The sequence below is a fragment of the Dipodomys merriami genome, unplaced genomic scaffold (genome assembly GCF_024711535.1).
Source record: "Dipodomys merriami isolate MVZ:Mamm:240054 unplaced genomic scaffold, mDipMer1.0.p SCAF_699, whole genome shotgun sequence".
Taxonomy (NCBI): Eukaryota; Metazoa; Chordata; class Mammalia; order Rodentia; family Heteromyidae; genus Dipodomys; species Dipodomys merriami.
The window spans coordinates 430522-457833 of record NW_027206289.1 but is presented as its reverse complement, the minus strand read 5'-3'; the positions used below and the strand labels follow the sequence as shown (position 1 = coordinate 457833).

Sequence of the window (27312 nt, the reverse complement as noted above, 5' to 3'; positions counted from 1 at the left end):
TTTAGGAAGCGGCTCCGGGTCGGTGGCCCCAGGACAGGGAAGAGCGGGCGCTATGGGGAGCAGGGCGCCTCGGTCCCCTCTCCACGCCGGGCAGCTGCGCTGGGGGAGCAGGCGCCGACCCCCGCTGCCCCCGCTGCTGCCTCTGCTGCTGTTGCTGCTGCTGCCGCCGCCCCTATCTAGGGTCGGGGGCTTCAACTTGGAGGCCGAGGCCCCTGCGGTGCTCTCCGGGCCCCCGGGCTCCTTCTTCGGCTTCTCGGTGGAGTTTTACCGGCCGGGCACAGACGGGTGAGTGGCGAGGGTTGGCGGCGGGATGGCTGTGTGTGCGTGTGTGTTGTGCGTGTGCGTGTTGGGAGACCGCCTGGAGAAGACTTAAGGAAGGAAAGGGGGGCGCGCGCCTGGGGTCTGGAAGGGACCAGGGCGGAGTTTGGAAGAACTAGAGCTGGAGTTTGGAGGGGGGGGTGCCCATGCGAGAGTTGGGGGTCGAGGGGGGGTGGCCCGGCGCGGCGGGGGCCTGCAGTCTCAGCCGATCGGGGGTGGGGGGACACGAAGCTAAAAGCTGCAGAAGTCTGGGCAGGAGTCTCAGGGCCAACCGAGAGGGAGAGGGCATGAATACAGAGCTGAGGGGGTCTCCGGCTGAGATCTGGAGAGGTCCCAGGTGGAGGGGATCTGAGGGGAGTTGGAGGGGCGCAGAGGGAGGTGTGGAGACCGGGAAGGGGTTTAGTGAGGAGGGTTCCACTGGGGAGCCTCAGGATCCAGGGGGCCCATTGTGCGGAGAGGAAACGGATCCGGGCTGGGTGGACTGTGCGTGTAGTTAAGAGAGAGAAGACAGACTGAAGGGGTAGGAAGGTTAAATGGGGGCCAGCCTCATCCTCCCCTCCCCCCTCGAGCCCAGCCGGGAAAAGACCTGGGAAGGAGGGGGAGGACGGCCCCCTCCTCTTTCTCCTCAGTCTCCTGCTCCGCCTTCCACCTCCAATACATTTGGACAAGGCGGGCGGAAGGGGGGGGTCCAAAAATTTGTGGAGAACCCCAGGTCTTTGGGACTGGGGGCTCTGGGGTTGGGGTGGGGGTCGGGCTCAGCCGAGGGCGGGTACACGGATGTGTCGGGAGGGGTGTGTGTGTGTGCGCGCGCGGGCGAGAAGGGGGTGGTGGGCGGTTTCCCTCTTCCTCTAACTCTGGGGAGGAAGAGAAAAGCTGATTTCCTGTAGCTTGTCGGCTGCCGCTGAACTGAGACCCAGCTCGTCACTTCTGGGGCTGGGGTCGGAAACTAAGCGGGAGATACAACCTCCGTGAACCCAAGAATGTCAGAATCAAGGTCCCCCAGGACCCTGAAAGACTCAAAGGAAGATTCTGGGTCACCTAAACCCTGAATGTCTATAAAAGTGGGGTGCCCACAAACTTGGGGGAGATTGGAGTTAGAATCGAAGCCACACTGGAACAAGGATGCTGGTTTAAAGGTGGGGGTGGGTGAGCAGAAAAGTAACTTGCCCCTACTCTGGGGTGGGGGGGTGAAGGGCAGATAGCAGAGTCCTGAGCCTTCACAATGACTGTAGTAGTCTTTTCTCCTTCACCCCTGTGCTTCCCACCACCAGCACCCCACTCCCACAGTCTTTGGGTTTGATGGGACCTCTGTCAGGAACAGGATTTTACACCTGATAACACTTACCTGATCTCTGATTTGGGAGCAGGGGAAACGAGTTAATTTATCTAATTTAGTTGTAGAGAGGAGGGGGCAGATCTCTCCTTTGTCTGGGGGACTTAGAGAAAAGAAAAAAGAAAGATGGTTAGGCCCCAGCTGTTGGGTCTGTGCTTTTCAAGGTCCCCACCCAACCCCCACCCCACCCCCCTGGCCTCTTGCCCAAACCCCATTGCATCACCCTGGCCTGGAGCCTCTGCCAGGCCTGGCCTCCCCCAGGCCCCCTCAAACTTCTTACCACAACCCTAATGGAGTAGAGAAGAGGGGGTTGGGGGGTCTTCTCCTCTTCCTAGCAGTTGTCTGTCTTTTAACCTTCCCCCCTCACCCCTCTACACACACACACACACACACACACACACACACACACACACACACACTCCACACAACACTATCATTTCCCAATTTGGATACCCCAAAACATCTGGACTTTCACACACTCTTGGTTCCCTAGGCGTCTGGCCCCTGGCTTGATCCCCTAAAGCTCACTTCTAATACAGAACCCAGTGTTCTTACTCCCCTTCCCTCCTCTCTACTCATCTTCCTTCCCTCCCAAGAGAACCCAGGTGTCCTGCTCAAATTCCTCCCTCTCCGCTTGTCTTACAGCAGAAGGCTGGAGGAGTGTCACTCCCAACATTCTTCTTCCCCCAGGACCTCCCTCCCAGCCCAGCTGTGCCTTTCATTCTTCCCTTAGAGTGAAATAGCACAACCTGAGAGGGAGGGCCTCTGGGTACCTGTCTCCCCTTCATTTCTCCTGGAGAACACAGGGGAAGCACCATAGAGATTCCACGGCAGGATGGAGTGAAGCTTGAAGCCAGGTAATGCAAGACACCAGTCCTTACCACTTACCAGCCAAAGAACTGTGACCTGAGACAGGTGCTGCTGGTGGCTGACACCTGTAATCCTAGCTACTCAGGAGCCTGAGATCTGAGGATCTCAATTCAAAGCCACCCTGGGCAGGAAAGTCCATGAAACTCTTACCTCTGTGTTAACCACTAGAAAACCAGATGTGGTGCTGTGGCTTAAAGTGGTAGAGATTTTAGTAAAAATGCTCAGGCCGAGTTCAAGCCTTGTGACTGGCAAAAAAAAAGAAGAACTGGGACCTGGAAACAGTTACTGAAGCCTGGCCTTCCCATGAACACCTAACGTACTCTAAAGACTGAATGAGATGATACTAATATATGTATATAAGGTACCTGTCTCCAGAGGCTAATTAGGACAAGAGAGACGTAAGAGTTTTATGCAGTTGGTTGTATACTGGTTTTAGCTATTTCCTCCCCAGCCACCACCTCATTCTTTGAGCCATTCCCCATTACTTATTGGATTTTTCATCCTGCCCATAATGGGGCTTGTGATCATGGTCCCTCACATTCCTTTAGCACTTTCCTGTGGATTTCTCCATAGTTACAAAACCCCTAGTGTTGAACTGTGCAAGCGTGGAAATTTTAGAGTAGAAGTTAGTTCAGGGACCATTCAAGTGCAACCCATCACTTTATAGGGAGAGAATTTAAGGCTTGAAGAGGGAAAGTGACTTGGCCCAGAACACTTGAAAGCTTGGAAGGTGGGCCAGTCTCATCGCTGGGCCTCCCTGAGCACTCAACCAACAACTGGAGGAAGGCAGCTTTTCCTTCCCTTGTTCGTGTTCTGGGAGTTCCAGAAGCAGAAACCACTGTGGGACCTGCAGGACTGGGCCCTGGTCCACTTGCTGCTATCCACCCCGACTTTGTGGGGCCAAAGGAGTCAAACAGTAACAGAGTATTGAACGGGAGACGTGGTTAATCAAAAGCCTGCCTGGCTGAGGGGAGAGGGGAGGATCAATTGGCTGTGAGTAGACCAGCGGGCTGGTCTAGAATCCAGGAATCCTGGCTTCTGACTTTTATTTGGGAAAAGATTTTGGGTGACCCTGGACGTGTTTTTAAATAGCTTCTTACAGAGTTAGTTTTCCCACCTGTCAAATGAAGACAGTTTAGGACTAGTTTAGGGACGGCGGGAGGATAATGTGGGGCTAAGCTGGCATGTGATCCGCACTGCCTGTGTCCTCTCAGAGGTATCTCTATCAGTTGTAAATCCAGTGGATGCTCTCTCGCTCTCTCTCTCTCTCTCTCTCTCTCTCTCTCTCTCTCTCTCTCTCTCTCTCTCTCTCTCTCTCTCCCTTTTTTATACTAGTCTTGGAATTTGAACTCAGGGCCTGGGTGCTGTTCCTGAGCTTGCTTTTAGTTTAGTTTTGTTGTTGTTGTTTTTTTCCACAGCTAATGATCTACCACTTGAGCCATGGCTCCATTTTTAGCTTTTTGGTGACTAATTGAAGATAGAGCCTCCCAAAGTTTCCTGCCTGGGCTGGCTGCAAACAGGAATCCTCAGCTATCGGCCTCCTGAATAGCTAGACTACAGAGGTAACCCATGGGCACCCAGCCTCAGCAGTTTATCTCTTAGCTATAGTAGTAGTCCATGTTGGCAGGGACTAATTCTAGAATTGCAGAGCTCTGAGACTTCAAAACAATAAGTTATGGCAATTATATCTTCCTTGGGTTCTATTTCAGAAGAGTTGGTCTGCCAAACCACATTCAGTATGGAGTAATTAATTACCTTCCCATTTTTGATGAACCAAAACTATCCAGTTGCCAGTTAAGAGCTTCTGACCAGCAGGAGATAACCAGGTTCCCTACAGGAGTTGATTTCCTTCCAACCTAAAGCAAAAGCACGGGACATTTTAATTAGCCCTGGCTGCCTTATCAAGTAAATACTTTAGGCTTTCTAAAGTACTGAAAACAGCTCAAGAACTCCTCCATTGTTACCTTCTTGAACCCTTAGGAGGACTCAGGATTTAGGCGGCCAGAACTAGGAGAATAAATGCACAAATATCTCACTTGGTCTGAGGGCGGTGTGCCGATGTGTTGGATTGATTGGGACTACAGGCATGGGTGGGCGACTGAATACCCAGGATAAGCCTTGTGAAGTTGGGGTGGGGGTAGTGGAAGGGTCTGGATCTGTGCCCTGTGCCTGCATGGGGCTATCCTAAATCTTCTCTTGGAGCAGGAATAGATATGTCCCACGTGTCTCTTGTCCCTTGTGTTTGTGGCCTTCATAAACTTTGTGAGGCTTGTCTGTCACCTCCCAATCCTGCTAAACACTTTTCTGCTCCAGGCCATCTCTGGGGTTCTGGGCTCAGCTCTCCGAAAGAGCCGAGGATGTTGAGAAATGACAAGTGTGAACAGGGCACGGGGTCTCACCTCCGTGCTCCAGGGGACTTTGAGAAAGAAAGGATGGGACTGTGTCCTAATGACCTAGGGCTAGAGCCAGAACCAGGGTTCTCATCACCCGGTAGAGGTTGAAGGCCCTTTCTGCATTTTTAGAGCCTGCAGGTAGTTCTTGGATGCACCCCTCATCTCCCAGCCCTGGGGCAACCACACCCCAAGGTTTCTAGCCTCCCTGTGGAGCCAGTCCCCACTCAGTTTCAAGTCAGTTTGGAGTCTGTTTGGAGTGGCCCGCTCTTATCTCTTACTGGCTCCCACCCCCAACAGAATGAGTGAAAGGGGTGGGGCCCAGCGGGAGTGAGGACAAATGGAGAAGTGAGAGGTTGGAAACCCAAAGGAAGCCACAGGCTGTAAACATTTCCTGTCCCCAGGGAAACAGAAGCTAGTCCCTCCCCTCTCCACTCACCCCCTCCCTGAACTCCTGGAACTCTTTCTGCACCCTCCCTTTTTGCCTCTCAGCCTTCTCCATTTCCTACCTTTTGGCCCACACACCACACTTTAGTGCCCTTGGGGCTGTCCTCTCTGATTCCCATCCCCCTCCCCATCCCTCTAGATCCCAGGCGTCCCCATTCATATACTTGGTCCTTTGTGTGTGTGTGTGTGTTGGTCATGGGGCTTGGGCACTGTCCCTGAATTCTTTCGCTCAAGTTCTTCTACCCTCTACCACTCTGAGCCACAGTTCTGGCTTTTTATTAGTGGCTGATCAGAGATAAAGAGTCTCATAGGCAAGGACTTTCCTGCCCAGGCTGGCTTTGAACCACAATCCTCACATTTCAGCCACCTGAGTTGCTAATATTACAGACGTGAGCCCACCAGTACCAGGCCTTACACCTAGTCCTCTTGGAAGACACTCTTAGCTGCCGTGCCAGCTACTAGCATCTCCCACTTGTGCTTCTTTCCTAGGGAGCAAGAGAAAAGACTGAGGAAGTTTCCTTTGGGCCAGGAAAGGGATAGTGGAGTGGGCAGGTTGCAAGCTGGAAGGGGACAGAAACTAACAGAGGTAGAAAAACCTAAGATCTGAGTAGAGAACCCGTAAACCTGAACCAAGAGAGTAAGCGGTCGTGAGGACAGCGAGGGACAAATTAAGAAGCAATGCCAGAGGCAGACACAAGAGAACAGAGGCCAAGGCTGGCAGGGACACTAGTCCAATGGCCAGGGCAAATTGCCCAGGCTGCCAGATGGAGTCCTCACAGGAGAGCCTGAAGGAAAAAGCCAAAGCTTGAAGGCTGTGTAGAGGCCTTGGAAGCAAGGAACACAAGGATGGTAGAGGCTACATTGAAGGCAGGAAGGCGGCCTCAGCTATGACTACCCAGGACATGGGATCCCATCAGAGGCAAACTTCTCTGGGGAGAACTAACTGATCCATTTGTTCAGGATGAAGAAGCAGAAGAGTAAGATTTGAATTGGGTCTTCTAGAGCCGGGATTGAAGGGGTTCAAAGCCTTATAACAAAACCAAGTAGGTGAGGTTCACTTTGGAGCCCCAAGGTCGGGCAGGCCCAGGGAAACAGGCTGTGTTCACTGTTTGCAGCTCCTTTCTGCACTACAGCTGCCTGATTTCCAAGACTCACATTTTCCTCCTACACGCCCCAAGGGCTCAGCAGTAGGCCCTTGGATGCCTGGGTCTCAGCCCAGGGAAAAGGGTTTTGGCTTGGGAGGTAAGGGTACAGGGTAGGTACAAGAACCCAGAAGCTACAGAGGGGCAGTGTATCTAAATTGTCCAATCAGAGGAGGCCACACATCGCATTTGAGTGTGAGTGTGTGGGAGTGTATGTGTTCTTTTATTTCTGGTTCTGGGGAATCTAGCCAGGGCCTTGCACATGTTGATACTCTACCACTGAGCAATATTCCAAGCTGGGCTGTGCATCTAACCAAAACAGGTATCCACAGAGATGGTGAGAAACTGAGGCCAGAGCCCTCCAGCACTCCAGGAATTGGCTCTGCTTCCTTCTGTCTGTTCACGGGAGTTGTTGGAGAGGAGAGCGTGGCGGGAGGAGGAAAGGGGTTGGGTTAGTGACAGCAGCACATGCCTGACTCCAGCCTGTGCCTCTGGCATCTGCGGCATCTTTTGAGATATAAATACAACCCATGGGGCACCTACCCCCCTACACACACACACACACACACACACACACACACAGTCCTGGCCTAGAGGCCTGGGTCCTGACCAAGAGCTAGGAAGTCCCTCTCCCCCCCAGTAAGTAAGTTAACCTCTCTTTTCTCTCTTCCACAGGGTAAGCGTGCTGGTGGGGGCCCCCAAGTCTAACACCAGCCAGCCAGGAGTGCTGCAGGGGGGTGCTGTCTATGCCTGTCCCTGGGGCACCAGGCCTGCACAGTGCACCCCCATAGAATTTGACAGTAAAGGTAGGCTGGTGGGATTCAGGGAGGGCCTGAGGGTGGGTGTGACAGTAGTGGGGGGGAGGGTAGGACCCAGAGCCACAAGTGTGGCTGCCCAAGCCCTCTAACACACGCATGCACACGCACACACACATATACACACGCATGCGCACAGACACGCATGCACAACCGCCACGTTCCCTTCCAGCAGCAGTTCTCAGAGCCGTAGGTTCCTCATGGCACTCACTCTGAGGCCCAGCCCAAAGAGGGCGGGCGTGATTCAGAAACATGTGGCTCTCATTTCCACTGAATCACCCACAACGCAGGGAGGCCAGGGCTGTAACATAGACAAAAGCAGGGAGAGTCTCAGAGAAGAATCGGTTCCTTTAACAAGGCACTGACTAAGTGACTTCACCCCAGGCTCTGTGCCGCATCCTGCGCTTCAAGACTGAAAGCTGATTCGCTGCTGCCCTCTGGGAACACAGTTCCCAGATGGAGAGTGACAGCTCACACTCTGAGCACTTGCTGTGCGCCTGAGCCCTGTGGTGAGCTCCTCACAGACATCAGCGCCTTTAATCCTTCCAACAGCTGGAGGAGATATTATTATTCCCCCTCTTACAAGTGAGGAAGCGAAGATTTAGTCACTTGTCTAAGGTCTCTTCATCGCTAATAAATGATGAGACAGGAGATGGACTGGTGCAGTCTGTCTCCAGAGATAAGACTAGGGTGAGGAGACAGGAAGAGGAAGGCATCAAAAGATGGAGGTTATGGAGATAAGAATCATCAAAACAGCCCATAGTTCCTGCCCATAATGCTAGCTACTCAGAAGGTTGAGATCTGAGGATCATGGTTCAAAGCCAGCCAAGGCAGGAAAGTCAGCAATACTCTTATCTCCAATTAACACCCCCAAGACTGAAAGTGGAGCTGTGGCTCAAAGTGATAGAGCTCTAGCTTTGAGCAAAAATGCTCAGGGATAGCGCCTAGGCCCTGAGTTCAAGTCCTACAACAGACCGAGAGAGACAGACAGACAGACAGAAGAGAGAGAGAGAGAGGAAGGAGGAGAAGGATGAGGAGGGGGAGGAGGAAAATAGAAGGAAATCAGTTGGAATTTTAAGAAGTAGGGAGAAGGGTAAAGGAGAGGGAGTTTGATTGGGATGCATTGTATCCCTTGTGTAATAATGTATACTAATGAAAAAAAAAAAACCTGAAATTTAAACAAAGAAGGAAAGAAGAGGAAAGGAGAAATGGTAGGGGGAAGGTTGAGTCATGGTTCAAGTGGTAGAACACCTGTTTAGCAAGCCCAAAGCTCAGTACTACCAAAAATGAAGGGAGGGAGGGAAAGCAAAGGAAGAAGAAAGGAAGAGTTTGGAGTCGCAGGCCCAGGTAAACAGAAATAGCCCTCTTGGGAAGCAACCTCTGTTCCCCCATGCGCCTGCCTACTGCAACTATTTTTGTCCCCTTGGGTGAGGCAGCAGAGGAAGCCAGGGAGAGACAATATGCTTGTGTGCGTGTGTGTGCGTGCGTGCGTGCGTGCGTGTGTGTGTGTATGTGTGTGTGTGTGTGTGTGTGTGTGTGTGTGTGTGTGTGTGTAATGAGTCTCAACTGAAGATCCTCTCCTTGTCTAAATCACAAAGGTTCAGGACCTGGAAGTGCTGGACACCTCCAGGCTGCCCAATGTGACACCCCCACCACCCCCTCCTTCTTACCTCCCTAAGGCTCCCGGGTCCTGGAGTCCTCGCTGTCCAGCACGGAAGAAGAGGAGCCTTTGGAGTATAAGTCCTTGCAGTGGTTTGGAGCCACAGTTCGAGCCCATGGCTCCTCCATCTTGGTGAGGGTCCTAGAAGGATTTAGTGATTCAGGGGCTTGGGGATGGAGGCAGGCCTGCAGGGCTCTTGTGGGAGGAAGCCTGAAGCCCCCTCCTCCTGGGCCTCCCAGGCATGTGCTCCACTGTACAGTTGGCGCACAGAGAAGGAGCCGCTGAGAGACCCCGTGGGCACCTGCTACCTCTCCACAGACAACTTCACCCGAGTCCTTGAGTACTCGCCTTGCCGCTCAGGTAAGTACCATGATGGGAGGGAGGGCTCTCATCCCCCCCCTCCTCCCTCCCCCCCCCCCCCCCCCCCCGCCTCTCCTCCCGCTCACCATCCTCTCCCACACAGATTTCAGCTGGGTGGCAGGGCAGGGTTACTGCCAAGGCGGCTTCAGTGCCGAGTTCACCAAGGTGAGAGGGCGAAGCGGGGAAGAGGGCAGGGGGCCTAGACACATGGGGTCCAGGATGAAATATGGAGGGACTCACCTTCTACCCCCACCCTGCAGACGGGCCGTGTGGTTCTGGGTGGACCGGGCAGCTATTTCTGGCAAGGTAAGTCCTTCTTCCATCCTTCTGGGAGTCCCTGACACCAACCTCCCTCCACCACTCCCGGCCTGAACTCACCAGTCCTTTCTGCTTCTGCCATCTTCGTCCCTCCCCTCCCAGTTCTCCTCGGCCTTCTGCCAGGCTCATCGCCCTCCACACGCTTCCTTTCCCTGAGCAGTGCTTCTGAAACCCTCCCCAGCCAGTCCCCAGAGCCCCCCCACCCATCCCCTCTGCGCCCCCTCCCCAGGCCAGATCCTGTCCGCCACTCAGGAGCAGATCGCTGAGTCTTATTACCCCGAGTACCTCATCAACCTGGTTCAGGGGCAGCTGCAGACCCGCCAGGCCAGTTCTGTGTACGATGACAGCTACCTGGGTGAGTGGCACATGGGGCGTGGGGGGAGGGGCGGTGGGAGAAATCAAGGGTCCCTACTCACAACCTTGCTTGCATCTCGTACTGGGGCTTGAACCCGGGGCCTGGGCGCTAGCGAACTTGTAGCTTTATCACTCAAGGCTGACACTCTGCATAGCTCCATTTCTGAGGGGTTTTTGTGTGTGTGTGTGTGTGTGTGTGGCTGATTGGAGGTATGAGTTTCACAGACATTTCTGGTTGGGCTGACTTTGAACCTCGATCCTCAGATCTCAGCTTTCTAGCAGCTAGGATTACAGGCGTGAGCCACCAGCACCTGGCCCTGTTGCCATACTTGTCCTGTGCAGAATGCGTACGAAGGGGATGGATTGGGGGCAGGGCAGAGCAAGGAAGAGACTCTCTGAGGCAGGAATGCCAATATCCACTCCCTCTGTCTCCCCAGGCTATGCTGTGGCTGTGGGTGAATTCAGTGGTGACGACACAGAAGGTGAGTGTCCACATTTGGACCAGGGGAGGGAGGGGTAGAGATCCAGGACCTGGGGACCACAAGCAGCACGCAAACACTCCCGGCTTCTGCTGCTTTGCCTGGCTCAGCCTGATCTCATGACTGTGTCTCTTCTCCCTGCAGACTTCGTTGCTGGTGTACCCAAAGGGAACCTTACCTATGGCTACGTAAGATCCAGCCCAACCTCCCCTCCTGCCTCCCCTCTCTCCTTCTGGGCTACACAAAGAGCCATTTGTGGCTGGTGAGGGGGGGCACCTCACAATCTAGATGAGATACAGACTCTGGAGTCAGACCTGGGTTCAAGTTCTGGTGCTTTTGCTGGATACGTTACTGTTATTTCTTCCTACCCTGTCTCCTGCTTAACCTCTCTATGCTGTATTCTCCTCTATATAATGGGATAATAATAGTTCTGACCTCACCAGAGGGACTGGAAAGGGTGAAATAAGATAGTCCATCTGAAAGTACTTGGTGAATTGTTCAGCTGAGTACAACAGGCAGCTGTTATAATTAGGCTATGACAAGGGCGTGTACAGATAACAGTGCTGTACATGGCCCTTTAATGAATACTTATGAAGGCAAGGGAATAGGTGAGATGAAGACATTTTCCCTTTATCTCGGGAAGTAAGGTAACCAAGTATGTGAGATAAGACACTGCACCCCAGGCATCATCTGTCTATCTCTGAGTCCATGGAAGAGAGATATTGTCATTTCACATTTGCACCTGAGACAAACTGGCCCGTTTGTTTAAGATCAGCCAGTAAACTGGGCGCCGGTGGCTCACACCCGTCATCCTAACTGCTCAGGAGGCTGAGAGCTGAGGATCACCGTTTGAAGCCAGCCCAGGCAGGAAAGTCTGTGAGGCTCTTATGTCCCATTAAACACCAAAAAGCTGAAAGTAGAGCTGTGGCTCAAGTGGTTATCCTTAAGCAAAATAGCTTTTGGACAATGCCCAGGCCCTGAGTTCAAACCCTAGGACTGGCATAAACAAAACAAAAAAGATTACCCAGTAAGATTTAAAGCCAGAGCTAGGTTACTTCAAAGTGAGCGTTCTGTGTACCCTATGACAAGTTTTGAAAAATGACCAAAGGGATGGCAGAACTGTTTTTTTTTTTGGGGGGGGGCGGAAGCTGGGGTCAGGGAAGGCTTTTCTCTGCGCAGAGATGAAGTGAGAGGGTGCCCTGGACAGGGACAGAATGGAGGAAAATCTCTCAGGCTGATTGGGATTGAGAAGAAGGACAGTAACATAGATGGGCAGAGACTGGGCGGTGACTCCAGGGAATCATAGAAGTGTCAGGCCAGAGGTTACCATCCCAGATACACTCAAAGGCAATTAGTCAGTCTTATTCATGGGCCAGCGCCTGGGGTAAGGGTAGGGGTGGGGCGCAGGCCAGACAGGGGAGCCCAAAGCAGTTCTGGGCAGTTCTTGAGGGACTTGCAGCAGAGTCAGTTACAGCAATTACTGTGGGAAGGAGCCAGGGTCCAAGGGCCTTAGAAAGGCGGCTAAAGGGAGAACGTAGAGAAGACAGAAGTGTTTGTGGCTCAGAGGGGACTGGAGGATGAGGGATGACTTTGGTGTTTTTTGTTTTTTGAGTTTTTGTTTTGTTTTGCCAATCCTGGGGCTGGAACTCTGAGCCTGAGTGCTGTCCCTGCACTCTTCAGCTCAAGGCTAGTGCTCTACCACTTGAACCACAGTGCACTTTCAGTTTTCTGAGTGGTTTATTGGAGATGAGAGTCTCATGGACTTTCCTGCCCAGGCTGGCTTTGAACTACAATCCTCAGAGCTCAGCCTCCTGAGCAGCTAGAATTACAGGTGTGAGCCACCAGCACCTGGCCCTGAGCTTCTTTTGCTCAAGGCTAGCACTCTACCACTTCAACTTCCAGCTTTTTCTGTTTATGTGGTACTGAGGAATCAAACCCAGGGCTTTTTACATGCTAGGCAAGCACTCTATCACTAAGCCACCTTCCCAGCCATGACTTAGGTTTTGAGTTTAAGACTCCTGCATGTGGCTGGGCCTTGGTGGTTCACTCCAGTAATCCTAGCACCTTGAGAGGCTCCTCAGAAGGATTGAGATTTGCAGCCAGCCTTGAGATACTTATCTCCAATTAACCATAAAAAGCCAGAAGTAAGTGTGTGACTCAAGTGGTAGAATGCCAGCCTTGAGCAAAAGAAACACAAGTGAGTGCCCCAGTACTGGCATACACACACACACACACACACACACACACACACACACACACACACACACACACACACACACACACACACACACACACACACACACACACACACATCTACCAGTGTGCATTCAGTCATAATTATTGAGTGGCTACTAGTTACTAAGCTCCATTTATGTTCCAAAGGACAAAACCGAGCTTCTACCCCAACTGATCTTCCATTCTGGTAGTGCAGAGATGGGAGACAAACAGACATTGTGAAATCTGTGTAGTAGATAAGTAATTTGGAGGAAAGTGGATAAGCAGGCAGCTGGTGGAACCAGGAGAGAGGGGAATGGGAGGACGGAACTCAGGAGGGAGTTGGGAGTTTGTCTCTGAGGGAGGTATTCCCACCTCCAGGTGTCCCCACCTCCAGGTGTCCCCCTTATCCTTCACCCTTGCAACACTTGGACCAATAGGCTTCTCTCCTCATCCCCAGGTCACCATCCTTAATGGCTCAGACATCCGATCACTCTACAACTTCTCAGGGGAACAGGTAAGGACCTCCACCACACACACACACACACACACACACAACACACACCCCAGCTTGGCTCTCTGCCAACTAAGTCCCAGCCCTGACGCGATGATGGCACACTTCCCAGCCTCCTTACAGCCTCTGAACTGCCTTACAGCTCCCTCTTGATCCTAACTGTTGACTCTGCCTTGTTCTGAGACAGTGTTGGTCCCTCTTCCCCTTTCCCCCGCCTCCCAGATGGCCTCCTACTTTGGCTATGCCGTGGCTGCCACTGACATCAACGGGGACGGGTGAGTAGTGGGAAAGGAGCCACCATGATGGCCTTTCCAGATCCAAGAAAGAAGAGGGAGCTTGGGACAAGATGCCAGCAGTGTTTCTCCAGAGCCTTTGGCTCTGGATTCTCACTCATGCTTGCCTTCCCCTTGCTTAGGGACAAAGAGATTGCTGGGAGCTAAATCGGAGGCCTTGGGTCTTCTGATCGGTGTGGGAGGGACCACGGGGGCGGTGGGGGGGGGGGGCAGGATGCCTGTGGAGAGTAACAAGACAGAATATGAGAATGCTTGGGTCTGCCCTTCTCCCCGCCCCCTCCCCAGACTGGATGACCTGCTGGTGGGGGCTCCTTTGCTCATGGAGCGCACACCTGACGGGCGCCACCAGGAGGTGGGCAGGGTCTACATCTACCTGCAGCACCCAGCTGGCATTCAGCCTGCACCCACCCTCACCCTCACTGGTCACGATGAGTTTGGTCGATTTGGCAGCTCCTTGACCCCCCTGGGGGACCTGGACCAGGACGGCTATAATGGTAAGCAATGTGAGCTCTGGAAGCTGAGGGTGATGGGGAAGGGTGAGGGTGGGGGGCAAATTAGGAGGGATTTCGGAGTGAGTTCTATCTGTTAAGATACACAGGCTCCCCTGCTTTTCCAAGAAGGATGCTGGAGATTTGAAGAGATAAGAATACAGGAGTTCCAAGTCCTGGGGTCTAGTGGAAGAGATTTAGATCCCCACGCCTCCCCACCACCCACCCCAATTCCCGGCTTCCTGACCGATGTGTGTTGTATATCTTGCAGATGTAGCCATCGGGGCTCCCTTTGGTGGGGAGACCCAGCAAGGAGTAGTGTTCATATTTTCTGGGGGCCCAAGAGGGCTGGGCTCAAAGCCTTCCCAAGTTCTTCAGCCCCTGTGGGCAGCCGGCCACACCCCAGACTTCTTTGGCTTTGCCCTTCGAGGAGGTAGAGACTTGGATGGCAACGGATATCCTGGTGAGTTGGGCCCTAGGCCCCTTCCCTTTGGAATGCCCTGGTCTCACACTGTAAAATATGTCAATAAATAAGCCTAGAGAACCAACTATAACCAGCCATTTAAAATTACTATTATTTTCCTTTGTGGAAACCAGTTTTATAGTACTGGGATTTTAACTCAGAGCCTCTCTCCTACTCATTCTTTCTAGGCAGATGCTCTACCACTTGAGCCACACCTTCAGTCATTACCATCATACACACACATGCCAGTCCTGGGGCTTAAACTCCAGGCCTGGGCACTGTCCCTGAACTTTTTTTGTTTTGTTTTGTTTTCCCAAGGCTAGCACTCTACCACATGAACCATAGCTCCACTTCAGATTTTTGGTGATTAGTTGGAGGTTAGGGTCTCATAGATGTTTTGTGCCCAGGCTCGCTTTGAGGATCCTCAGAATACCAGCCTCCTGAGTAGCCAGGATTTGCAAGCATAAGTCACTGGCACCCAGCTATTTTTATAGTTTCTTATTCAAAAGTAAAATTGTGTACATATGCACCTGTACATATGTGTCTGTTTTGGGTTAATTTTCACGGTATTTTGGAAGAACTAAAATTTTGAGCACTTAGAAAAAAAAAAGGAAAGAAATAGAATTACCCATCCTAAGCTACTGGGTGCAATTCTAGGACGTTGCCACCAGATGGCGTAGTCCCTTCACTTCAGCCTCCTTGAGCAATGAAACTCAAAGGTGGGTTGGGGAGGTTAGGAAGGGTACATCTTGATTTGGGCTTGCTGTAAGGGGTGGTTTCTTGCCTTCTGCAGATCTGATTGTGGGGTCCTTTGGAGTGGACAAGGCTGTAGTATACAGGTATGAACTCAAAGCGGGTACTGAGACAGCCTGGGAGAAATGGGAGTTTCTCCTTAGAGCTAAGATTGGGAAAATGAATGTAGAGGAAACTGTCATTCTGGGTCTGCAACATCAGACCCCTGTGCCCAGCCTCTCAGAGTCCTAATTCTATTTATCCCACATCCATGTTTGCCAGGGGCCGCCCCATTGTGTCTGCCAGCGCTTCCCTCACCATTTTCCCTGCCATGTTCAACCCAGAAGAGCGCAGCTGCAGCCTGGAGGGGAACCCTGTATCCTGGTGAGCAGAGCCAGAAGACTTGTAGAGATCAGGGCCTGGGAGCAGGGGCCCATCTATGTCTGCTTTTAGAGAGGGATGGATGGGGGTGTCCTAGATGGAGGTCTATCTGGGAAGAAGGTAAAAGACAGGGTACTGGTCCAACTGCATTTGTTGGTCTTTCTCCAGCATCAATCTCAGCTTCTGTCTCAATGCTTCTGGAAAACACGTCCCCAACTCCATTGGTAAGGGAAACAACCTGGATCTCTCAGGCCCTGGGACAGCAGGGAGGGGTTGTGGATGGGGATACCTTCTCTCTCCTTGAATAGAGTAGGAAGGAGAGGCCAATTATCCTGCCTTCTATGTGTGTCTCTGACTACAGGCTTCACGGTAGAACTCCAACTGGACTGGCAGAAGCAAAAAGGGATACGGCGGGCACTGTTTATGGCCTCCAGACAGGCAACCTTAACTCAGACCTTGCTCATCCAGAATGGGGCTCGGGAGGACTGCAGAGAGATGAAGATCTACCTCAGGGTATGGCCCTGAGGACAGGGATGGACTGGCCAGGGCAGGTGGCCCACACAGAACTAAGACTTTTCCTGAAGGGAATGAGATCGGAAGGCTCTCTGGTCCTGTGAGGCCGAGGAAAGGAGGCTCTTCGGTCACGAGGACTGGGAGCCAGGCTGCCAGGGCTTCTGAAGAAATGAGGTTGTTAAGAATTGCAAAAAGGAGGGCTGGGAAGGTGGCTCAGTGGTAGAGCGTTTGCCTTGCATGCATGAGGCCCTGGGTTCAATTCCTCAGCACCACATAAGCAAAAAGAAAAAAAAAACAGAAGTGGCACTGTGGCTCAAGTGGTAGAGTGCTGGCCTTGAGCTGAAGAGCTGAGGGACAGCGCCCAGGCCCAGAGTTCAGGCCCCACGACTGCAATAAAAAAAAAAAAAAAAAGAATTGCAAAAAGGAGATGCAAAACTGAAAGAGAGGGGCCACCGAGTCCCCCCAGAGTGCCCTGGCCTTATGAAGTTTCTCCCCTGATTTCTAGAATGAGTCAGAATTCCGAGACAAGCTCTCCCCGATTCACATCGCCCTCAACTTCTCCTTGGACCCCCAAGCTCCCCTGGACAGCCATGGCCTCCAGCCAGTTCTGCATTACCAGAGTAAGAATCGGATAGAAGACAAGGTGAGGATGGGGTAGAAAGAGGAGCCCTGGGAGGACTGAGCCCTGGACACCTGGGGGCAGGGCTGTGGAAAGGAAGGAAGGGCCTGCAGCCCAGGCGTGGTGGAAACTCCCCTCTCAAGATTGCCCTGCTCCCCAGGCTCAGATTTTGCTGGACTGCGGAGAAGACAACATTTGTGTGCCTGACCTGCAGCTGCAGGTATATGGGTAAGTGGTGCTAGCCGTGAGCTGGGAGCTTCAGGGTACCCCTGGCACCCAGATATTAGTCGGGACGTACTAGTTGTGTGACCTTGGGAAGTCTCTGAAATTTCTCTGACTTCTGTGTCTTTCTACATTAGGAGTAAGGACATTTCTTTTCTTTGGGCTGGTGCCAAGGCTTGAACTCAGGGCCTGAGCATTGTCCCTGAGCTTCTTTGTGCTCAAGGCTAGCACTCTGCCACTTGAGCCACAGTGCCACTTCCAGCTCTTTCTGAGTAGTTTATTGGAGATAAGTGTCTCATGGACTTTCCTGCCCAGGCTGGCTTTGAACCAAGATCCCCAGATCTCCGCTCCTGAGTGGCTAGGATTATAGATGTGAGCCACCATCGCCTGGCCACATTTCTTTCTCTGTCTTGATAGAAGGATCAAATACAATAGTCTGCATAAAGCAGCTAGGCTCGTGCCCAGACAGAGTTGGAACTCAGTGCTGTCTCTTCTGTACTATTCATATTCCCCATTGTCCTCCTTGGACCATTCGTTCCCCAGCATCCTTATCCTGTGTGTCCCCTCCAGGGAACAGAAACCTGTGTATCTGGGTGACAAGAACGCAGTGAACCTGACTTTCCACGCCCAGAACATGGGCGAGGGCGGTGCTTACGAGGCTGAGCTTCGGGTCACGGCCCCTCCAGAGGCTGAGTACTCAGGACTCATCAGACACCCAGGGGTGAGAGAGAGGGGACTCTCTCCACAGTGGGGTTGAGGGGATATCTCTCCAGAGGGGACACCCAAGCCTGACCTTTGCCCACACACCTCCAGAACTTCTCCAGCCTCAGCTGTGACTACTCCGCCGTGAACCAGAGCCGTCTGCTGGTGTGCGACCTGGGCAACCCCATGAAGGCAGGGGCCAGCGTAAGTCTCGGGTGGAAGAGGAGGGGGCTGAAAATGAGCATTTGTGGCTCCTAGCTCCTCGAGAGGCTGAGATCTGAGGATCACTAGTCAAAGCCAGCCCAGGAGGCTGGGCATGTGGCTTAGCCGTAGAGTGCTTGCCTAGCATGCATGAAGTCCTGTGTTCGATTCTTCAGTACAGTAATGGCAGAAACAGAAAAAGCCAGAAGTGGCACTGTGATTCAAATGGTAGAGTGCTAACCGTGAGCAAAAGAAGCTCAGGGACATGACCCAGGCCCTGAGTTCAAGCCCTAGGACTGGCAAAAAAAAAAAAAAAAAGCCAGCCCAGGCAGGAAAGTTTTTGAGACTCTTATCTCCACTACCAAAAAGCTACCAAAAATAAACCAGAACTAGAGCTGTGGCTCGAGTGGTAGAGCACTAGCCTTGTGTGAAAGAAGCTCAGGGACAGCTTCTAGGCCCTGAGGTCAGGCCCCAGCCCTAGGACCAGAACAAAAAAAAGATGAGGAGGAGAAATCTGGAGGGAGAGAGGACCCCGGCACAGAGTCCCGGGAGTCCAGAGTTGGCCACAGCATAGGAGAGAGGGCTGGAATTGAAGCAAGGCACATGCCCAGTCTAACAGCCCCTTTCTGACCTGTAGCTCTGGGGTGGACTTCGGTTCACTGTCCCTCATCTCCGGGACACAAAGAAAACCATTCAGTTTGACTTCCAGATCCTCAGGTAGAGTGAGGGGAGGGCTGGGCTGGGGGCAGAAGGGAGGGCGGGGCAGGTGGGTGGGGCAGGTGGCCAAGCCCGATAACAAGTGTGGAGAGCTCCGGATGCCACCTCAGTCTTCCTCCATCCCACAGTAAGAATCTCAACAATTCGCAAAGCAATATGGTTTCCTTCCTGCTCTCTGTGGAAGCTCAAGCCCAGGTCTCTCTTAACGGGTCAGTGCCCAGTAGAATGGGGGGGGGGGCTCTTTCCAGGATAGGGGGTTTCTTCTGCCCCTCTCTCAACCACTCTCCTCCTCAGTGTCTCCAAGCCTGAGGCTGTGCTCTTCCCGGTCACCGACTGGCATCCTCGAGACCAGCCTCAGAAGGAAGAGGATGTGGGCCCTGCTGTCCACCACGTCTATGAGGTAAGGCGGAAGCAGAGGGGAGGGGCCGGAATGAGTGACAGAAAGAGAAGGAGGAGCTAGTGGGAATGAGTGACAGAAAAGGAGGAGCTAACGGGATCAGAGGGAGGATGGAGAAGAGGAGAGCTGGGTGAGTGACCCGAAGAAAATGTCCAAGAGAGACAGCCCGATGAGGGACAGGCCAGCTGAGTGGGTTGGAAAAAGGGGAAGCCATGTGGCCAGGGTATGGTGGGGTGGGGTGCCCAGAATCTCAGTGGATCAGCACTCCACCTTCTTCTCCTCAGCTCATCAACCTGGGCCCCAGCTCCATCAGCCAGGGTGTGTTGGAGCTCAGCTGTCCCCATGCTCTGGAAGGCCAGCAGCTCCTCTATGTTACCAGGGTGACGGGACTCAGCAACTGTACAGCCAGCCACCTCATCAACCCACAGGGCCTGGAGGTGAGGGCTTTGATATGCTCAGAGGACCAGACCTGAGGGCCTGGGAGAAGTGGGTGAGAGGGGAAGAGTCAGAAGGTTCAGAGGTTTCAGAGGCCTGGGAGGGAAAAGCAACTTTGTCCATTGCATTTCTTTCTGCCTGAAGCAACCTTCCCTATTTCCTGGTGTTCATCCAGGGCTTTGATCTGAACCACTTCCTCCTGGAAGCTTTATCCAGATCTGTCCTTCGGGCCCGTGCCTTTGTTTTGGAGTTACACAAAAGCAGCATTTGGTGTAATGAATGTTGGGACACCATTAGACACAGGAAAAGAAACCCACACCAAACAAAACCGATCAAGTCCCCCATCCTGGAGTTTTTGTTCTAGTGGAGGCTGATAGACAACAAAAACTAAAAAGAGAAAAATTACAGGTATTGAAAAGTTATGAAAACACAGAACTGATACGCTGTTGGGGAGACCGGAGACCTTCAGTTATGTAATCAGGAAAATCCTCATGAAGAAACAGTAGTTAAACTGAGGCCTGGGGCTAGAGTCATGGCTCAAGTGGTAAAGTGCCTGCCTGCTAAGTATCTAGCCCTGAGATCAAATTCCATTGGGGGTGGGAGGTGGGATGTAGAGAGTTTTGGTCCTGCTGGCTCATACTTATAATTCTAGTTACCCAGGAGGCTGAGATCTAAAGGTCAAGGTTTGAAGCCTACAGGAGCAGACAAACCCAAGAGACTAATTTCCAATTAGCCAGGAAAAAAAAGCCAGAAGTGAGATGTGGCTCAAGTAGTAGAAGAACAGCTATGAGTGGAAAAACAGAGCCAGAGTTCCAGACCCTGGCTCACACCCAAGAACTGACACCAGAGCTGGATGACAATGTCTCATATCTATAATCCTACCTACTCAGAAGGCTGAGATCTGAGGATCATGGTTTGAAGCTAACCTGGGCAAAAAAAAAGATTGTGAGACTCTTACCTCCAATCAACTACTCAAAAAGCCAGAAGTGGTGCTGTGGCTCAAGTGACAGAGTAGCGCAAAAGTCCAGGGACAGCAACCAAGTCCTGAATTCAAGCCCCACAACTGGCACCAAATACGCATGTGTGTGTGCGCACACGCGCGCGCGCGCACACACACACACACACACACATAATCTCCAGGTGCTAGTGACTCATATTTGTAATCCTAGCTACTCAAGAGGCTGAGATCTGAGGATTGTTGTTCAAAGCCAGCCCAGGCAGGAAAAGTCCATGAAACTCCTTATCTCTAATGAACCACCAGAAAACTGGAAGTTGTACTCAAAGTGGTAGAGCGCTAGCCTTAAGGGCAAAAGCTCAATGGACAAGCCCAGCCAGTGGCTCATGCCTAGCTACTCAGGAGGCTGAGATCTGAGGATCATGGTTCAAAGCCAGCCTGGGCAGGAAAGTCCGTGAGGCTCTTATCTCCAATAAACCACTAGAAAACCGGAAGTGACGCTGTGGCTCTAGTAGTAGAGCGCTCACCCTGAGCTGAAGAGCACAGGGACAGTGCCCAAGCCAGAGTTCAAGCCCCATGACTGACAAAAAAAAAAAAAAAAAGCTCAGTGGATAGTGCCCAGGCCCTAAGTTCTAATAGAAAAAGGAAGGAAGGAAGGAAGGAAAATTCTGAGGCCTAAAAGACAAGGATGAAGCTACCTATAAGCTACAGAAGGACATTCATACAAAGAGAACAGCCAAGGCAAAGAAAAAGGCTCATGTCTTCATGAAAACCAGAGTTCCATCTGTTTCCAGATTTCAGTGCTGAGCTCCCTTGGTGCCTTACACATGGGAAGTGGTCAGTGGAGTGGACTGATACAAAGGCAGATAAATAGCTGGATGCTTGCAGCTCACACCTGTAATCCTAACCGCTCTGAAGATTGTGGTTCAAAGCCAGCCATTTTCACAGGCAGGCAAGTCCATGAGACTCATCTCCAGTTAGCTCTCAAAAAAGCTGGAAATAGAGCCATTGGCACAAGTGGTAGAACACCAGCCTGGAGCAAAAAAGCTAAGGGTCAGTGCCCAGACCCTGAGTTCAAGCCCCCAGTACCTACACACTCCCCCCCCCCCCCGCACACACGTGTGCGCACACACACACAGAGGCAGAGGTTAAACAGCTGTGGGCTATTTTCGATGCTGTAATGAGTTGGGAAAGGTATCCAAGGGTCTCATCCTCTTCCAGCTGGACCCCGAGGGCCCCTCACACCTGCAGAAACGAGAAGCCCCAAGCCGCAGCGTCGCCACCTCTGGGGCAAAGGTCCTGGTAAGTCGTTCTGAGAATTGGGTCAGGACCTACACGTGGAGTACCTACTTGGGCTCTCAGAACTATTCCCCCCCACAAAAAGGGGGCAGAATTCCAAGTTCAAGCCTTTTCTTTCCAGAAATGCCCAGAAGCTGAGTGTTTAAGGCTACGCTGTGAACTTGGGCCATTACACCGACAAGAAAGCCGAACTCTGCAGCTACATTTCCGAATCTGGGCCAAGACCATTCTGCAGGTGAGGGAGCCTCGCCTCAGCCCTGACCCTGACCCGGATCCCTGAGCCTGCCCAGACCAGACCAGCCTTTTCTCTACTGTCCTAAGCAGCTTTCCTTTGGCCAATGGACAGGACACTGCAATTCCCTTGTCCCCAGATCTAGATCAGAAAGTCTGTCCTTAGCGCCACCTTGTGGCCATAGTAGGGGTAACCTCTTCCTCCTGGCCAATTCAGAGAATGAAGAGCCAGAAGAGAGACCAAGTAAGCAGATGCAGGAATAGTAAAGAGCCATTTAATCAAGCATACATTATGGTCCAAGCTTGGATCTGGGTGTTGACCCATATGAATGATTCAAAAAGAAATTTTATTTTATTGAACATGTCATCTGATTATACATTATTTAGTTTCAATTATTTAGTTTCAATTATACATTATTTAGTTTCAATTTCTCAGTTTTACATATATGAGATAAGAAACAGTTCAGCTGGGCGCTGGTGGCTCACACCTGTAATCCTAGCTACTCAGGAGGCTGAGGTCTAAGGATCACAGTTCAAAGCCAGCTCAGGCAGGAAAGTCCTTGAAACTATTATTTCCAATTAATCAAATCACAACTCCCTCTACTCCCTTGTCTCTCCCCCCCTGTGAAAAAAATCCAAAAATAGAGCTATGGCTCAAGTAGTAGAGCACCAGCCTTGAGCAAAAACGTTCAAGGATAGAGCCCAGGTTCTAAATTCAAGACCCAGGTGGCACAAAATAAAGACAAAAGAAACATCAAGAGAGAGTGAGTCCAATATAAGGAAAGATCACAGCCTGAGCCCTAGACCATGGGGAAGCTCTTTGTCTTCTAGATCCCAAAAAAGGCTGCCCTGACCCCTGACCCCTCTTTCCCACCCACAGCGGGAACACCAGCCACTTAGCCTTCAGTGCGAGGCTGTGTACGAAGCCATGAAAATGCCCTACCGGATCCTGCCTCAGCAGCTGCCTCAAAAGAGACTTCAGGTGAGGCCAGAGGACCAAAGGTCTAGTTCACAGAAGCCAGGCTCAGAGCCCTGGAACTAGGACTGGGAATGACCATGTAAGGAATGACCGTGTCATCTACTGTGTGAGTGGCCAAGCTAGTGAGTTGTAGAAACACCTGTCTTACGGGATCAGGGATGGCTTCCTGGAAGATGTGATGTGTAGGCTGAGGGAACTAACCAGGCTAGCCACTCATGAAAGGAAGATACTGAGGAAAGGAAATAACAGGAAGGCCCAAAAGTGAGAGACAATATTGTTGCACACTCAAAGCGCTGATGCCTTCAAGTAACGGAGGCCAAGTATGAGCGAGGAAAATCTGTGGGTTCTCAGCGACTTCACTGGGCTTGCTCCCCCCAGGTGGCCACGGCCGTGCAGTGGAGCAAAGCAGAGGGCAGCAATGGCGTCCCGCTGTGGATTATCATCCTAGCCATCCTTTTTGGACTTCTGCTTCTTGGTCTGCTCATCTACATTCTTTATAAGGTTAGCCACATCCTGCCCTACACTTGGCCCCCCCTGCCTGCAGGTTTTGCCCTCAACCCAGCGTAATCCCAAGTATCTACCTCCAGCTGTTTTGCGGGAGTATGTTCTCACCTCCATCCTGCCTACCTGAGTCCAGGCCTGACCCTTCCCGAGGACCCTTTCTTCCATCTACAACTCCTAGCTTAGAAAGAGTCTTCTTGTCCATTTGGCAAAACCACTGTAGCCCACAGATGGCAAATACAAGGCTATTTCTCCTGTCACTTCCTCTAAAAGTCCATGGCAGCCATCTCTAGTCAATCATCTCCTAAGAGTGGTATGGAATCTTTAAGAAGCAGCCACTGCTAGGCAGACAGACTCCATATTTGAGTTGAAGGTTTGACTCCATGGGACTTCTTTGCCCTTCCTAGTTAACTGGGGGACTGTGTGTGTGTGTGTGTGTGTGTGTGTGTGTGTGTGTGTGTGTGTGTGTGTGTGTGTGTGTGTGTGTGTGTGTGTGTGTGTGCGTGCGTGCGTGCGCCAGTCCTGGTGTTTAAACTCAGTCTGGGCTTGTGTGTGTGTGTGTGTGCGCACGCGCGCACGCGTGCGTGTGTGCGTGCGTGCGCCAGTCCTGGTGTTTAAACTCAGTCTGGCGTGTGTGTGTGTGTGTGTGTGTGTGTGTGTGTGTGCGTGCGTGCGTGCGTGCGCCAATCCTGGTGTTTAAACTCAGTCTGGGCTTGTGTGTGTGTGTGTGTGTGTGTGTGTGTGTGTGCGCGTGCGTGCGCCAGTCCTGGTGTTTAAACTCAGTCTGGCTTGTGTGTGTGTGTGTGTGTGTGTGTGTGTGCGCGCGCGCGTGCGCCAGTCCTGGTGTTTAAACTCAGTCTGGGCTTTGTCCTTGAGCTTTTTCATTTTTCATTCAGGGCTGGCTCTCTACCACTTGAGCTACACCTCCACTTCCAGCTTTTTGGTGGTTAATTGGGGATAGGAGTCTCACAGGCTTTCCTGCCTGGGCAGGTTTCAAACTCTGTCCTCAGATCTCAGCCTCTTGACTAGCTAGAATTATAGGCACAAGCCACCAGGGCCCCAGCTAACTGGGATCATTTTTTAAGATACTGATTCAAGGATAAAAGGTCCCTAAATCACCTTTGATTATCACTCTCCTGTACCCACTGGACATCGTGGGGAAGTCTTGTAGTCTGAATTCTGATTAGGAAGACCGAGGAATCCTAATTTTCTCTTGGAATCAGAGTCGTGCTGGTACTTAACTGCTCCCTTCTTTCTGTTTCATCAGCTTGGCTTCTTCAAGCGTTCCCTCCCATACGGCACAGCCATGGAAAAAGCTCAGCTCAAGCCTCCAGCCACCTCTGATGCCTGAGTCCTCCTGATCCCAGACTCCCAATCCTGAAGAGCCGGTCCCCTGCTCTCCATCTGTTCACAGAGAGGGGATTGGGCACTTCCTGAAGGTGCTGAGGGCCAGGGACCTCTCCCTGGCCTAGAGACATACTTGAAGGGCCAGAGCCAGGGGCCAGGAGAGAAACTGGGGCTGACCCTCCCCCTGTGCACTGTGAAGGACCCTCGTTTACACATGCTCTCCCACAGATGGGGGAACTCAGATCCAGGGACAGAAGCCTCAGCCTTTCTGCAGCCTTTGCATTTCAGAGTTTCCTGAAAACAACTTGGAATCATAGCTAGGGAATCTATTTGTGGTTCTTCGGGCCAGCCGTGCCACCAGGACTTCCTGTCCAGCTCCAGCCTGCAAAGATGGGTCATCACTCCTCACCAGAGATCCAAAGGAACCCCCCCCCCTCCAGCTAAGAATCTGGGACTTGAGGAGTGAGACCTGGCCTGGCAGCTCCAACAGCCCCCACCCTGGGGGACTAACAAGGAACACTAACCATGGATGGACCGCCTCAGGACAGATCCCAAATGAAGGTCAAGGGTCAGTGCTGGCCCAGACCCAGCTCTAGAGGAGTCAGAACTCACATGGAGCTGGATCCAGTCTGGGATCTGGAGTTGATCTAAAGCCCAGCCTCAGATGTTGATAACCTAATCTGGGCAGATCCAGGACTGTATTTGGGTCTGCTCCAGACCTGGGCCTAGAGGCCCTATTTATCCCTGACTTACGAATAGTCAGGAATTGCCTAGGACCCTGAAGAGGCCATGATGGCAACAGATCTGGAACCTCAGCCTGGCCAGACTCAGGCCCCCCTCAGTCTCTGGAGAAAGGGGAGCCTCAGGCCTGCAAGACTTAGATTCTGTCCACCAGCTGCACTGATGCTGCCCCTCCCCCACTCCTTGCCCAACCCTCCCTTCCCCTCCCCTGGGCTCCAGACACCCTGGACTTATTTAAACTCTGTTGCAAGTGCAATAAACCTGACCCAATGTCCCTACTGACCAGAGAACCTGTATCATCCCACCCCACTCCTTCCAAACTCATCCTGAAACCAGATGGCTTGGCCAGAAAGAGATGTCTGCCTCATGGCTTTTCTCTATGGGGAGCCAGGAGAATGACTCCCCAGGAACCTCTGTTAACTGACTAAGAATGGAAAGGGAGAGGGAAGGGCTCACCTTTTTCCTTCATCAGCCCCCCACCAGATCTGGTCCTTGACACCCCTAGGGAAGAAAGGTTTAAGGATAATGGAAGCATACAAAGTTGAAGGTGAGGGAAGATGCAGAGATTCACCTGGCCTTCTCTTAAACCAAACTAAATAAAGGGAGAAAAAGCCATGGAACTAAATTGGAAGAAATCTAGTTAGGTTTTCATAATGTCATCATTGCCATTGTACATGGTGCAAGGAGAGGTGTTGGATAGTTTATTTGTTTTTTTTGTTTGTTTGTTTGTTTGTTTTGGGCTGGTTGGGCGCTGTCCCTGCGCTCTTCAGCTCAAGGGGAGTGTTCTACTGCTTGAGCTACAGCACCACTTCCGGCTTCCTAGTGGTTTATTGGAGATAAGAGTCTCACTGACTTTCCTGCCCGGGCTGAGCCACCGGCGCCCAGCTGGATAGTATATATATATATATATATATATATATATATATATATATATATATATATATATATTTGATTCCATTTGATTTGATTTCTCTCAATCCCATGAATTAGGTACTCTTTTTTTTTTTTTTTTTTTTTTGTCGGTCGTGGGGCTTGAACTCTGGGCCTGGGCGCTGTCCCTCAGCTCTTCAGCTCAAGGCAAGCGCTCTACCACTTGAGCTACAGCGCCACTTCCGGTTTTCTGGTGGTTTATTGGAGATAGGAGTCTCACGGTCTCTCCTGCCCGGGCTAGCTTTGAACCGCGATCCTCAGATCTCAGCCTCCTGAGTAGCTAGGATTACAGGCGTGAGCCACTCTTGACTATCTTCACAAGGAGAAACTGAGGCCCAGAGATTATATAATATGCCTGCCCAAGGTCACACTGTGTGGCAGAGCAAAGTCAAATTCAGCCTTATCTGACAATGATAGATCTGGTTCTTAATCAACATGGGCTTTGGATCAGTCACAGGCCCCAGATCTTGGAAAATAAAGCCATTCATCATGAGAGAGGCCCCCACAGTCCTCTTTTCTACTCAAGGCCTATCCAGAGAGGCAGAAAGGAAGAAGAATGTGTACATGTCAGGCTATATGGAAATTTCGCCACCAGAGGGCAGGATAGCCACAAATTATGGAAATTTAGAGAAGGAGGGTATGAAGCCCACCTCTGTCTTCCCCCATCAGCAGGGCTATTCTTGTGGACTCAGGCTCCTGCCAAGAAGTGGCTACATCATGTCAAACTATTCCTCCAGCTAGACCATTTGGACCACACTCCAGTCTGGAATTTAGGATTCTATACCTCCAGAATGACTTTCTAGAAGCCATAAAGGAAGAGGGACTAAGCAGAGGAACAGTCTTAATGAAACCAATTCCATGGATGGTAGTCATGGTCTGGCACCCAAAATCCTCAAGGAAGGAAGTCTCTTGTTTTTATTTGACTTAGTGTTTTTTTTTTTGGGGGGGGGAG

The 27312-nt window shown here is 51.7% G+C and overlaps 1 protein-coding gene across 1 annotated transcript; it reads left to right on the top strand.

The window, feature by feature from the left end:
* Itga5 (integrin subunit alpha 5) lies at positions 1 to 25704 on the top strand. The gene is made up of 30 exons (XM_070006156.1): positions 1 to 285; positions 7176 to 7306; positions 8995 to 9107; positions 9215 to 9335; positions 9439 to 9500; positions 9596 to 9641; positions 9883 to 10008; positions 10445 to 10489; positions 10631 to 10674; positions 13161 to 13217; positions 13437 to 13489; positions 13793 to 14001; positions 14267 to 14458; positions 15252 to 15297; positions 15473 to 15574; positions 15740 to 15795; positions 15933 to 16084; positions 16590 to 16727; positions 16864 to 16931; positions 17496 to 17646; positions 17739 to 17831; positions 18466 to 18545; positions 18674 to 18754; positions 18840 to 18945; positions 19227 to 19379; positions 21554 to 21634; positions 21753 to 21866; positions 22743 to 22844; positions 23220 to 23342; positions 24610 to 25704. The coding sequence occupies exons 1-30, from the start codon at positions 53 to 55 to the stop codon at positions 24691 to 24693; spliced, it is 3162 nt and encodes a 1053-aa protein (XP_069862257.1). The 5' UTR covers positions 1 to 52; the 3' UTR covers positions 24694 to 25704.
* Positions 25705 to 27312: the final 1608 nt, after the last annotated feature.